General features: G+C 43.3%; 1 protein-coding gene across 2 annotated transcripts in view; it reads left to right on the top strand.

The window, feature by feature from the left end:
- SSH2 (slingshot protein phosphatase 2) overlaps window positions 1–15,002 on the top strand; it is a 245,163-nt gene that overhangs the window by 218,095 nt on the left and 12,066 nt on the right. For both annotated transcript variants that reach the window (XM_059997044.1, XM_059997045.1), the window contains 2 exons: window positions 4,321–4,467; window positions 7,768–7,968. In XM_059997044.1, coding sequence (XP_059853027.1) covers window positions 4,321–4,467; window positions 7,768–7,968 — 348 coding nt within the window. The remainder of the gene's footprint in view (window positions 1–4,320; window positions 4,468–7,767; window positions 7,969–15,002) is intronic.

Here is a 15,002-nt window from a genome sequence, read left to right as displayed (position 1 = left end):
GTGCTCTGTCCATTTATTCCCCACCCCCACCCCCTGGCAACCACTGATCTTTTTACTGTCTCTCTAGACTTTGGTGCCTATTTTTATGTAAGAGTACACAGAACTGCATATGCTGGGTTCACAGGTCTGTATTAAACATTTACTGAGCAACTTCTGTAGGCCAAGCACAGTGCTAGATGCTAGGGATCCAAAGAAAAATAAGACTCAGTTCCTATCCTTTTATAGTAAGGTGCATGAAGACTAAGTAGGTTATAAATATAAAAGAGACAGTGTAAAATTGAACAAGAAGACTGACCTTGTAGTAGGAAATGTGTTCCTAAGCGGCATGGTTATGAGTTTGATTGAAGCAACTGAGACCACAGTGAACATTCAGCAAGCAAAAAGCTGCCATTCTTCCCTTTTCACTTCTTAGCTAATGCCTAAATCTTTCATTGAACTCAGCCTTAGGAGGTCAGATCATTCCAATAAGAGAAGAGAAAATCATGTCTGGAAATTGGCCATTCTAACTCTTCATTTTGTACAGAGATAAGACCTACTGAGACTCAAGAGACAATGATGACTCCCTGACTGGTTGCTGGCTGCCTGTTTTCTCAGCTACAAGTCAGCCTTCTGGTTGTCTTTAACGTGATTAGATGCATACTTCCTACTTTTCCCTCAGAAGAAAGGAAGCCAAGTGATTATACAAAGAGTTCTTAGGGCGGGGGGGATGGAAATCTGGTTACTTAATATTAAGGTATGAAATTAAATAGAACTTGGAAAATTTAAGTTGATAAGGATTGAATCAGAAGTTCTTGAAAGCAGAGACCATATCTTAGTTTTGTGTGAAACATACCTAGCTCAGAGCCTTATATCAAAAGGGTGCCCGGTAAATGTGAAGGAATGGTAGAAAAATTGACAGAATGTGACCTGCAGGAAACTAGCACCTGATACAGTGTTTAATATGAAATCTGAGATTTGATAGAGCACGGCCTGCCAAATGCATTAGAATCGCTTCATGCATATATTCACTTTGACTTTTGACTTATATCCCCAGCTGGAGATGAGACCTATTTATCTCATTTACTACTTACAATGCTAAATTATAGAACACAGAAAAAAGACAAGTATGGTTAGATGCTCAGACATCTACTTAGATCTTGTTTCTTAAATTCACTGGTGCTTAAACTTTAACGGATGAAGAAGGATTTCCCAGGTGGCACAGTGGTTAAGAATCCACCTGCCAATGCAGGGGACATGGGTTCGAGCCCTGGTCCGGGAAGGTCCCACCTGCCGTGGAGCAACTAAACTAAGCCCGTGCACCACAACTACTGAGCCTGCGCTCTAGAGCCCACAAGCCACAACTGCTGAGCCTGCATGCCACAACTACTGAAACCCGTGCGCCTAGAGCCCATGCTCCGCAACGAGAAGCCACTGCAATGAGAAGCCCTTGCACCGCAATGAAGAGTATCCCCCGCTCGCCGCAACTAGAGAAAGCCCGTGCGCAGCAACGAAGACCCAATACAGCCAAAAATAAATAAATAAAAATTAAATAAATTTATTTTTTAAAAAAAACTTCAATGGATCAAGAATTATAGTTCAGAGATCTGTACACAAAACATGTGTATTGCCCCCTGTGGATGATATAAGGGATTTTTCAAGTGTAATTTTGACAATAAGGCCATTTTCTCGCAATCCACTTACTTTAGAACTCCAAGTAAAATGCTATTCCTTACAAAGCATTGTAAGGAATAGCTTACAATGAAGTGTAAGAATGACAAAGAAGTTTCGAGGAGTGCCATTTCCAATTGGTAGTGGCTGACTAGACTGCTGTAACGAAAAAGATTGGGAAACCCTGTCCTGCTATAATCCACTACTGAAGTATGGGATTGGGGATGGGAAGGTTGTTCATTTTTATTTTAAATGAGATAAGAGGAAGTGTGCTTGCCTTTTTTTTCTGACAGTTTTGAGATATAATTCACATATATCGTTCACCCTTTTAAAATGTATACTTCAGTGGTTTTTAGTATATTCACAGAGTTGTGCAACAATCAATTCAGAACATTTTTTTCCAACCCAAAAGGAAAGCCTGTACCCTTTAGCAGTCACCCCCATTTCCCTTCCTCCCTTCAGCTCCTAGAAACTACTAGCCTACTTTCTGTCTCTATAGATTTGCCTATTCTGGACATCTCATTTGTATGAAATTATACAATATGTAGTCCTTTAAGCATGGTTTATTTCACTTAACATTGTATTTTCAAGGTTTATCAATGTTGTACCATGTATTAGTACTTCATTCCTTTTTTATTGCCAAATAGTATTCCATTATATGGAGATATATATACTCACCACATTTTATTTGCCCATTCATCATTTGATGGGCCTTTGGGTTGTTTCCACTTTTTGGCTATTATGAATACTCTTACGACCATTCATGTATGAATCTTTGGGTAGACATATGTTGTCATTTCTCTTCAGTTTATGCCTAGGAGAGGACTTACGGGGTCATATGGTGGTAACCTTTTGGGGAACTGCTGGAGTGTTTTCTACAGGTGCATGTTGCTTGCTTTTTCTTAATTTTTTTTTTTTTTTTTTTTTGGCTGCACCACACGGCATGTGGGATCCTAGTTCCCTGACCAGGGAATCGAACCCTCACCCCCTGCAGTGGAAGCGCCGCGTCTTAACCACTGGACCGACAGGGAAGCCCAGCTTGCTTTTTAAATTAAAAAGAAAAAATCCTTTCTAGTAATGAACTTTGATGCTAAGTTAAAACAGATTCAAACCATGTCCCAGAAAAATCTTGGTTGCTTGACCTTAACCACAGAATTGGTTAGCTTGGCTCTCCCTTTTTGTAGTCATTTCTCTGACTTCAGTGATTGGGTTTGTAGAACCCCACGTGTGGTTCTAAGAAGGAAGCAGCTTCTTTTTTTTTTTTTTTTTTTTTTTTCGGCACGCGGGCCTTCCACCGCTGTGGCCTCTCCCGTCGCGGAGCACAGGCTCCGGACGTGCAGGCCCAGCGGCCACAGCCCATGGGCCGAGCCGCTCTGCGGCACGCGGGATCCTCCCGGACCGGGGCACGAACCCGCGTCCCCTGCATCGGCAGGCAGACCCTCAACCACTGTGCCACCAGGGAAGCCAGGAAGCAGCTTCTGCAGAGGGAAATGAGTGAGTCTGTGCTGTGCTGTTGGAGTTGACAACAGTGGTGTCTAAGTCCATACAGCACTGAGAAAAGGTAATCCTTTGGCAGATTAAACCGAAGCATTTATTGAGATTGCACAGTAAGAGAGATAGCAAAAGAAATTTTTGATACAGAAACCATTTTCTGCAAGCCTGGGAGAACTCTCAGACACATCTGCTGCCATAGCAGCCAGGAATGCAGCCTAGAGAGTTAAGAGAGCTTTAAGTCCAACTTTCCTCTGACCCTACCAGCCTGGCCTCACTTGCCTTCATGTAGTTTAAGGAGAGTAATAGAGCAAAAACTGACAACCTGGCATTTAGAAAGATAGGAGGGAATGTTTCCTTCTATTTTTTTTTCTTAAGGTACATATTAATAGTCTGATTTAATACAGATGACTTCCAAAAAATTTTGTTGCTGGTAATTTTAGTGACTGCAGAGAAATTGTCAGATCATGGGCCTCAAGTTGATTCTTTGGAGTAAAATGCAAGGCATATTTTCAAAAGACTCTGAAAGATGAGATTGTATAACTAAACACAAACTGAAAATGGAATATAGATGTTGAACTTGGTAGACAGCTTTTCTCTCAGTAACTCCCTGATACCCAGGTATGTGCAGGACCCTGTTATACAATTTCTGTATTAAATAAGGATAGCCTCTTAGGGGTTTTTTTTTTTAGCTTTCTTCAATATTTTAGTATTTAATTTCAGCCTCAGGAATAAACAAGTTTGTTTTTTATTTATTTATTTTCATTTTTGGCTGCATTGGGTCTTCGTTGCTGTGCACGGGCTTTCTCTAGTTGTGGTGAGCGGGGGCTACTCTTGGTTGCGGTGCGTGGGCTTCTCATTGCGGTGGCTTCTCTTGTTGTGGAGCACGGGCTCTAGGCACGTGGGCTTCAGTAGTTGCAGCACTCGGGCTCAGTAGTTGTGGCTTGTGGGCTCTAGAGCGCAGGCTCAGTAGTTGTGGCGCATGGGCTTAGTTGCTCCGCGGCATGCGGGCTCAGACCAGGGCTCAAACCCGTGTCCCCTGCATTGGCAGGCAGGTTCTTAACCACTGCACCACCAGGGAAGCCCAGAAGTAAGCAAGTTTTAAATAAGAAAAATTCCAGTGCTGGGAATTGGATTTCGCCTGAGTAGTAGGGCTCATAATCTCCCTTGGTTTCCTCACAGGGTGCGATATATCTTGAATGTCACTCGAGAGATAGATAACTTCTTCCCAGGAGTCTTTGAGTATCACAACATTCGGGTATATGATGAAGAGGCAACGGATCTCCTGGCTTACTGGAATGACACTTACAAATTCATCTCTAAAGCAAAGTGAGTAATGGTCCCACACACACGTTCTGACCCCTCTTCCTTGTGCACCACACATGGTTGGGGTCTGAAAGCTGTAGATAACTTACTGATGATACTCAGAGGAAAGGAAGTAGAGAAAAAAGGAGACTGAGCTCTCAATACTAGGAAAAAGATGACTAGTGACTTAGTACTTTTGCTTTAAGTAGATGAAGCCCCTGGAAGATGATCTCATGTTGGCTATTTCCGTTGAGCACAAAATTAGAGAAAATAAACTCAAGCTGCAGTGAAAGAAATAGAAATGAGAGAAGGAAGAAATTCTGAAATAGAGGAGAAATTCTGAATGAGAGAAGGAAGAATTTTAAGTTACCAATAGGGACACTTGAAAGTTACAGAATAGAAATTATTCCAGACAGGTGGAACACTTGATCCTGCTCTCTGAAGACAAGGAGAGAAACAGTACACTTTGGAAATATTTCCCCATTCTTTTACTTTACTTTTATGCTACTCTAAATAGTGAAATATTTCCTCTGGCCCTTCTGTTGTTATCTTCCTTAAATTAATTGGTCCTTTTAGTGAAACAATTCCATAGTATTAATTTAGTGTTTAGTATTAGTATTAATATATCAACACTGATTTTTTAAGTCCCTGGGGATTTTTGTGCCAGTCCTATTTGTCCCTGCAGTAGAAAAAACCATCAGTAAGCATGTTGGCCACATTCCCTCTGCAGGTGGGGTGACACTCAGAAGACCCAGGCCCTCAGCAGTGAAAGCGTGGAGTCCTAACCACTGGACCGCCAGAGAATTCCCACTTTTGTTTTTAAAGTCCTCCTTCAAGAATGATACCACACTTCACTTAAGGACCTACATGGTCAGGAAATGCTTCCTCTTAGTTGTCCTGAATCCCCATACTCCAGCTCTGAGCCCATTTTCTCAGTCTCTAACCAGTACCTGAGAGACTGTTTTATACTGTTGAAGCTTCTGCCACTCATGGCATGCTTCCTATGTGCCATGTACTTTACACATATTCTCTCTGGTACGTTCCAAAACCCAGAGAGGCATATGCTGTCTTCCTTCTGTACAGAAGAGGACAGACTGCAGAGATGAGTTTCAGAGATATTAACTAGTGGTTGAGACAGGACTTGAACCTAAGATCATGTCTCATTTCAGTCCATCAAGTATATGGGAATAGTCTAGTTCCTTAAGGAAGGGGGACTGGAAAAGACTAGGCAAGTTGTCAGGGTTACAGCCAAAGAGGCTAGAGATCAAGGCAAGGCCCCAGTCCTAGTGAAGAGAAAGACTTGATTTCAGCAGGGCTGGGGTTACAGGGAGACAACGTGAGGCGCCCACATTACATTTACTGAGAGGCATGCACTCTCCAGGTCCTGCAAGTATAGGTCAGCGTCTCAGAGTGAGTGCCTCCCGTTAAGTGGCACCCTGGGCACCTCATGTGTTTCACCCTAATCAGGGCCCTGGCGGTCCAGTGGTTAGGACTCCACACTTTCAGGGCCACTCTAGTTTAGCATTCCTAATGTGATGCTGGGCTTAATTTGGACAATCTAGCACTTGAAGTGAGGGGGTGGGGTGGGCAATGAACCTGAAAGGTGAAATTGGGCTAGGTGAGAACTAACTGCAGATCCTTCATTACCTGAGTTAGAAGCCATCCACTGAAAAAGCCCAGTTCAAAATGAAGAAATGTTTTCATGGGAGTGGATTTCATAATTGTATTTTTCTTAAGATTGTCCAAGTTTGAGCACCTTCTGTGCCTGCAGGCATAGACCTGAAATTCGATGTACTAAAGTCAGAGCTTGATGGGAAAATATAGAGCACATGTCTGAACTTCCATCTGCGTCACTGTGACTCGGCTTCCCAACTGGAGTCTAAGTGAAAACTCTGTGGTGCCATAAGCAAAACAAACATGTCCTAGTCATTTGGAATCACCTGAGCTTACAGAGACGCATATGCGCACCAGCCATAGGACACTAAGATTGTACCTTTCTTTTGAGACTGTTTCACTTATTCCAGACCTTTCTCTCCATTCCCATAGCTTATCTGGCTGGCCCTCTCATTTTGGCACTTAACCTTATGCCTCCTTGCATTGGTGCTTAACTCATTCATGTGCGTCTGTCTCCCGCAGAAGGATTATAAGCTTCTGGAAGGAAGCTTGTCTCCTGTAATAGAGTGAGTGAGTGGATGAATAGATTTCCCCTGTTAGGCTGACGTGTGCATTTTTTAATTTATTGGAATAACCACTTGGGAAGGATTCCAGCCCATGTACACTAGTGATAAGAGTAAATGTTCTTTTTTCCAGATTTTAAAATGTTGTTCCTACTTACAACTGACAGACGTAATCAGGAGAACCATAAGTTTGTTCATACATTTAGCAAATATTTGAAGGCTTACTCTGGGCCAGACACTGTGTTATTAGCAGAATTAGCATAGCTGAGTAATGCTCAGATCCAAGGTAATGAGCTCTGGCATAAGACTGAGGAGTTTTGTTTGTTAGTGTCACTTTATGGTGACTTTGTTTTCTCTTTCTTCCACCCCATAAAAAAAACAAAAACAGCTAATTATTCATTCCACCCTCCTTGCTGAGAAAGCCATGTGGTACATCACATGGTCCCATCCAGCTCCACGTGTTATAATAGCCAGTCCCTAGACAGAACACGGGTTGTGAAAAGTGTTGTGAAAAGTAATATCCAGGGCTACATCTGAGTAAAGAGGAGAGTTAGTTTCATTTGGTTTGTACTTTCCTCCCGGGACAGAACTCTTACTGGAACTGGAACTGGAAGCAACTCACAACATTTGGGTAAATTAGATGAATCACTGCCACACCTGTAATTCAATAGCATGCCAGCCGTCAACGTGCCCCTGGGGCTGAGAGGACTGGCCTCCAGCCACACACAAAATGGGCTCCAGTCTCTAAATAGAAAATTTTCCTTCTGTGCTCTGTGACCAACTGTCATTGCAATTACCTTTTTGAATTTTAATTGTCTACTTCTCCCAATGAGTCCTACCCTTTAGGGAAAAACTGTTACTTATTTTTGCATCCCAGACCTTGCACATTGTCTTAAACATGGTAAATGCCTGATAAATGTTTGCTGAATGAACTAGAGAGGCTTAATATTAACACTGAATATCGTTTAAGTGCACCAGAGTTGCCCCACACATTTGATTAGAGGTGCACACAAGTGCACTAAGGTGGGGTGAATTACAAAGCAAGAAAATGGAAAGGCCAGACAGGAGACGTGGACACATTTAGAACCTAGCTCTTAAAGTGTACTCACTATTGTGTTTTCCTCCTTACCTCAATCCCCCAAACTAGGAAACACGGATCTAAATGCCTTGTGCACTGCAAAATGGGGGTGAGTCGCTCAGCCTCCACTGTGATTGCCTATGCGATGAAGGAGTATGGCTGGAATCTGGACCGAGCCTATGACTACGTGAAGGAAAGACGAACAGTGACCAAGCCCAACCCCAGCTTCATGAGACAGCTAGAAGAGTACCAGGGGATCTTGCTGGCAAGGTGAGTCCTTAATTGACTTTCTCAGATTTTCCCTCCTTTATGCTCCCCAGGGCACAGTGAAATGTCCTCTGCAGCTAGTTCTCACCTAATTTAAGTGTGTGATAGGATTTGAAAATTGAAACCTCTATCCATCTAGTTTTTAAAAATTAAGTACCAGTATTTAAGATCAGCATGGAAGATTAGGCATTTAATCTAAACTAAAGACATTAAACTAAAGGGTGGAAATACTGTTCCCTTATTTCAGATCTCAATTAGGTGCAGGTTTTTTTTCTTTTTTTGCGGTACGCGGGCCTCTCACTGTTGTGGCCTCTCCCGTCGCGGAGCACAGGCTCTGGACGCGCAGGCTCAGCGGCCATGGCTCACGGGCCCAGCCGCTCCGCAGCATGTGGGATCTTCCCAGAATGGGGCACGAACCCGTGTCCCCTGCATCGGCAGGCGGACTCTCAAACACTGCGCCACCAGGGAAGCCCTAGGTGCAGATTTTAATAAATACTTCTCAACAGCTTCTAAGGCCAGATGCAGCTGCCTTATCAAAATGGATACTGATTGCTTCCAGAGTAGTGCTAGCTGAAATTCTTAGAAAATTTTTGGCCCTTTTTTTTGGGGGGGTGCCGCATGGCATGTGGGATCTTAGTTCCCCAACCAGGGATCAAACCCGCACCCCCTGCAGTGGAGGTGCAGAGTCTTAACCACTGGACTGCCAGGGAAGTCCCTGGCCCATTCTCTTAAAACAAGTACCTGCTGCTGCTTTGGGCATTTTTTTTTTTTTTTTCAGTGCTTGAACCTTCAACAGTAATTCTGGTCATGTGACAAATCTGTAGAACTGGGATATATATAACCCATTTGAGGTATGAAGGGGCTTCCCAGAAATAGCTCACTTGTTTTCTTTTTTAAGATCTTTTAATCTGATTTTATATATATATGTTTTGCAGAAATGCAGAAAATTACAAAGGGAGAAATCATTTAGAAACTCAATAACCACAGACAGCAGTTGACATTATCTTATCTCTTATCACATATATTGATGGATTTTTTTTTTTTCCCACAAAACCTGTTTTTCAGCCTTACTTCTTCACCCAGTATTAGGTCTTTTTTTTTTTTTAAACTGTGGCAGCATTTATTGAGCACTTACACTGCACTTAACTGCCACTGTTCCTTTTTTCCCCCTAGCTTTATTGAGATACAGTTGATGTACAACATTGCATAAGTTTAAGGTGTCCAGTGTATTGATTTCATACATTTACCTATTGCAAACTGATTAACACTGTAGCATTAGCTAACACCTCCAACCCCTGACATAACTGCCGTTTCTTTTTTGTGGTAAGACTATCTAAGATCTCTCTTAGCAACATTCAAGTATATGATTCAGTATTATTAGCTATAATTGCCATGCTGTACATTAAATCCCCAGAACTTTATAATCTCATAACTGAAAATTTGTACCCTTTGACCAACATCTCCCCATTTCCCTCAACAACCCCACCCATGCCCTGGTAACCACCACTCTACTCTGTTTCTCCGAGTTTGGCATTTTTAGATTCCATGTATAAGAGATACCACCATAGAGTATTTGTCTTTCTCTGTCTACCCAGTACTAGGTCTTGAACATCTTCCTATATCAATAAGAACTGGCTGTTTCAACAATAATTTGGTAATTGGTTATAAAATGAGTAATTTCACTACATTATTTTTATTACCCTTTGGTGGTGAAAGCCACCTTCAGCTGATCTCAGGAAAAAGATTCAGTTTACTCTCTTAGTAAACTGAATTCAAGGATCAACTTCCTGAGATGCTACATGCTGTGGAGTACCATATTTTGCTTTGTTTTTCCATGTAGGCACATTCTAGGTGGTTTTGTTAGGGTGAAGGCACTGCTGCCTAGAAGCAGTCGGGGCTGATGCCAGAGTTTGACTCCAGTGAGTCTCATGACTTGGTCTCGACTCTTGAATCTGGGCTGTGTTTCCCCTGAACAAAATGGTAAATAGCCTTCCAGCCTAACCAGGCAGAGTGACCACCCTCCCACCGCCGAAGTATTGTGAAAATGTGGCCACAGCATAGCATTACGGTTTCCACTAAAAAACCCCTCCCATTTACTCAGTACTTGGCATGATTTCATCTGAGCCATTCTCTTAGGAGGCTGGGAGGATACTGAAGTCTCCTCCACTTAAAAAGAATTTGTAGGTCTTTGGGGCCAGATTTTGATGACATTTTTAGATTACATCAGAAGGTAGGACAGAGAAGTTCTTTTTGGCACAAGAAAGAGGCATCTGAGGGTTGGATGAGACACAAATATTGTATATTCCCAGACGCACACATGACGGATATTAGGCAGTGTCCTCACGTGACCCGTTGAGAGGAAGGATACTGTGTGTCCTGCCAATTTCAGTATTTTTTCTGGAATCCCAGGCAAGCTGTTGGGTTGGGGTGGTGTTTTTTTTTGTTTTTTTTTTAGCGTATGTAGTTTTTCTTAGATGTTAAAGGTATTTCAGAAAAATCTTAGATGAGGATAAGAAGGGCAACATAAACCCACAAGTCACCCTGCCTCTTCCCTTTCCCTTTTGGTTCCATCCTGCCTTCCTGGTCTTGATTCACGGAGGGAGGGGCAAGCCCTGGGGAGTGAGAAAACCACAGAATCTGAGTCAGTAGATGTGGTTTCCGTTCCTGGTTCACCCCCTTGCTGCAACTTTGAGAAGTTTGCACAGTTCTGATCCTCACCTGACCCCATCTATAAAATGAAAATCAAGAGACCTAGCTCACAGGGTTATTGTAAATAAAAGTGTATATAATGTATATTATGCACCGTTAAGGGTTATTCAGAAGTGGTTCTCATGAAGCCCCTCCTGCAAGGCTACCCAGAGAACACACACGCATGTGCCATTCAGTTCCTCTAGCCACTGCCTTCCGCCACCAACAGACACACTAACTGTGTTAGAAACTGGAATGGAAGTGTCCTGGAATTTTCTGTATTGTGATGTTTCCTGAATTTTAAAAACTAAAATCTAGTGCTGGGGGTGTCACTTAGGCTGCTTTCAGCTGCAAGTAATAGAACATCTTCATCAACTGGGATTTCAGCAAGAAGCAGCACACGCAGATTATATGGGGAAGACTTTATAAAGGGACTGTTTACAAAGGTGTAGGACTGTAGTGGAATCAAGGAACTTATATCAGCAGGGCTGTTTGGTAATAGCTCCTGGGCCCAGAGAGGGATGGCGCAGTTACTAGAACCTGGACGGAGACTCCTGGAGAAAAGGCGCCTTCAGAGAGGAGCAGTAGCCTTCAGTCAGGGGACCCAGCCAGCCAGAGTGGCCCTGCGGGGAAGGAGCTACAGGACTAGAGGCCTGCCTTCACTCTCCTCCCTCCAGTCTCCTGCTGGGGCTCCCCATTAGCCAAACCCTGTGGAAGTCCGAAGACAAGGGGACCAGTGGAGGTGGTTCATACGTCAGCCTCCAGGGCAGAGAGCAGGGTAGAAAGGCTGAAGAGTGCATCGGCAGGAACCAGCACCCAGCTGTAGGTAGTTAAAAAGTTGGACCATTTACCTTCTTTTGTAGCAAGAAGCACCGAAGAAGACTGTAATGGGCTCGGGGATGTAATCAGGGACTTTGGTGCTCTCATCTTCCTGCTCTACTTTGTGTTCTCCCTTGCTTAGTTAATAGCTTGGTCCTTGAATTTGCCTCATGATTGCCAGATATCTGCCACATGTCTAGGCATCTACGTGTAAATTCCACCGCGTCTGGCTGAAAGAATGGGCATCTCAATTAGAGGAGAAGACTTTTCCCAGCAAGCTCCCCACTAGACTGCCACCCACCCACCCCACCCCCACAGGACCACTGACCAGGACTGGGTCATATTCTTAAAACCAAGCACTGGGTAGGCAAATAGAATTTTCTGGACTGGTTAAAACAAATTCACATTCACTCTCTGGTGCTAGGGAAGTGCCACATTCCCTGAAACTGTGGGGCAGTGAACAGTCAAACCAAATCAGGCCTCTGCCAGTAAGGAAAGAGAGTAGGAATGCCTCTTGGGTATATAGCTGTTAGGGTCTGCAATCTATGATGTGTTGTCAAGAAACAGCACTTGTAGGCTACCTGCCAGGCTGACTGCCGAGTAGATTGGGCCTCTCAGACTCTTGCCCAGCCCTAGAGTACTGCTCCAGGGTCTGTCTGCTTAGAAGAGCAAAGAAGGAGAAGCCCCAGATTCCTGTGACGGTCTGAAGCTCTGTCAAGCCTTGCAGCTTAGGTCACCAAGAGAGGAAAGGCCTTGGGAAAATCCCACTCATTGTATTTGCAAAGAAATTCCATTTCCTCTCCAGGTGCTTAGATATCTTGTATTTCATATCTTCTCCCAGAAGGCACATGGTGGTTTTCCCAAAGAGATAGAGCTCTGATCCTAGCATTGTCAAGCACCATTGGTTGTCCAGAGTGGCACTGGGTGCTTAACGTGAGGTGGCAGCCCTCTGTTTGAGGGTATTAGCTTGGTACTTTGACCTCTTGGTGGAAGAGAAGTTTAACAAAGTGACTCTAGGCCCCTGTAGTGATTTATGAATTGGTTACAGTCTCTTAATCAGAATGTGAGAGGGTGGACCAAACAGTGACAGTCCCTCTGAAATACAAGAGACTTTTTGCATCTTTTAGTATGTCTTTAAGCCTCAGGGAGACTAATATTTAATAGTCTCCTTTAGACCTAAAAGTGAGGGTATCATAAAGGCACTGATACTGTTCATATCTAATTTTATTTTTTCTGTTTTTATAGCCGGGGGATGGGAGTGAGGGCAGGAGGAGGGGTGTGTGTGCGTGTGTGTGTGTGTGTGTGTGTGCATGTGTGCGTGTTGAAACCCTCCATTAAACTACCAGCAACCCTGTTTGTTATTCTGGAGTTGGATCGTTTAGATATCTGGCAGATTTATGTTCCATTAGACAAGTTCAGATTTCATGCATCTGCGAGGTGGACCATGTGTCTGAGATATTAGGTTCCAGTGTATAAGGGGCAAGGAAGAAAAACTGGGTGGTGGCCAGGGAGAGTTCGTGACACATGTCCTCATAGATGTTAGTTTTGATTGTTTGAACGTCCCTGTCACCAGGGCCAGAGGAGACAGAGCTGTCTTTCACCCTGGCTTTGCTGGTGAAGACATTGAAGTCTAGTTAGCTGGTACATAATGGTCAGCCAGCAGGAGGGAACCCGAGAATGAGAGGACATGGATTCCTGGTCAGGTGACAGCCAATCACAAGTAAGGTTTAAAGGATTTTCTTAACAGCTTTTCAGTGAAATAATCTTCAAGTATTTAGGACCACGCACAGTGCATGAAAATGCTCAATTGTTGATGCTTCTTCTCTTCCTTCTCCTCTTCTCTACAGGCTGCCTAATGCCCTAAGAAGTAACCATAAATAGTCTGATTTTACTGCAACTGATACTCCATTTTTAGCAGTATTTTCCTCTATATAATTTTCTCAGAGTTGGTACTTTACCAAACATATAACAATAAGAAAGAAAGTGGAGGCAAGAGAATGGGACATCATGTGCATCCTGTCATTTAGCTTTCCTTCTTGCTCATTTACTAAGTAAAAGGGCAAATTCTTACCCAGAACGGCCCAGTCATCTCGCGTGTGTCAGTGTGTTTATGTGAATCCAAATTCAGGTCAGAGGCCACGAACCTGAGACTTGTTTGCATCATCCAGGCCACAAACCAGCTCTGAAGTTCTTTCTGGCACTTGCTGCCTACCTGGAATAGGTCGCGGGAGTCAGCTGAATATAAACATTAACAGTTTAAAATAACAGATATGATCTAATGTCTTACACCTATTCCTACCAGTGACGGAGCATTAGAATAAACTGGCTTGAGAAAGGGCTTCATTGGGAGACAGTTTGGTGATACCAAGTAAAACTCATGATGCACATAGGCCTTGTGACCCACCTTTTTTCCCCTCCTGTATTTAACACCTTTGTGAAACCAAAGTGTGCACCAGGCACAAGAATGTCCGTGGCAGTGTTGTTCGTAATAGCTAAAACTGCTTATCAGCAGGGTGGATGAATAATAAATTGTGGCATATTCACTACACTCTATGAAATTACAGCTACACACATCGATGAGTCTTAAAACATGTTAGGCATAAAAAGTTGTAGAAGAATACATACAGTATGATTTCATTTATGTAAAATTCAAAACATACAAACTAAGCTATATATTGTTGGAACAAAACATGTGATGACACAATAAGGAAAAGGGAGGGAATGATAAGCACAAAATTCAGGTGATTGGCTACTAACCCCTGCACTGGGAGGAGAAGGGGGAATCAGGAAGGGCCACATGGAATAGCAGTGCTTTACAGGCTGTGGTAATGAGTATCATGACTATGTCAGAGAGCCGCCTGCCACTCTCCCTGCAGGTTTTACTGCAAAAATGAAAAAGGCAGCAGAATCAGACTTATTTTTGGATTGGGATTTTTCTTTCTCCTTTACAAGAGGTGTCAGTTTAATTCCAGAGCCCTGACCCAATACTTTCTGATGAATATCTTCCCCAAGAAGAGAAGGAAATCCCTGCTGGGTAAAGCAGCTATGATGTCAGCTACTTTCTCTGAGACTTGCACTGTTGGTGCCTATTAGCATAACATCAGTCTCTCGTTCCCTCTCAATTTATTAGTGATTTACAGGCAGTTTTTTTAAAACATACTTTGGAGGGTTCTCGGGATCATGAAAATTTCCCGTTTGCCTGTTGTCTGATGAGATAAGCTGTTCTTTACTATTAGGGTGAGAACAGCTACTCCCTGAGATATCTTCCCAGTGATTTGCATCACAGGACTTGTCCTGCCTTGGTGGGTGGCTGAGAGGACTTGGTGCAGGTTTGAACATCCTCATGATAGGTGAGGGATGGAAACTGGAGAACACAGTCCTATTTAGGTCAGGGAACAGGGTGTCAGACGAAAAAGAAGAAGCTTTAAGGGGAGCACATTGGCACCCGTTGGTCACAAAGTATAGTTCGGGCCCACCTATCCAACCAGTCAGCTTGCCCCTCCCCACAGCCACTCACTCGTTTGGGGTGT

This window comes from Delphinus delphis, chromosome 19 (assembly GCF_949987515.2).
Source record: "Delphinus delphis chromosome 19, mDelDel1.2, whole genome shotgun sequence".
Classification (NCBI taxonomy): domain Eukaryota; kingdom Metazoa; phylum Chordata; class Mammalia; order Artiodactyla; family Delphinidae; genus Delphinus; species Delphinus delphis.
The sequence above is the reverse complement of the archived record's forward strand: the minus strand, read 5'-3'. Positions and strand labels throughout refer to the sequence as shown.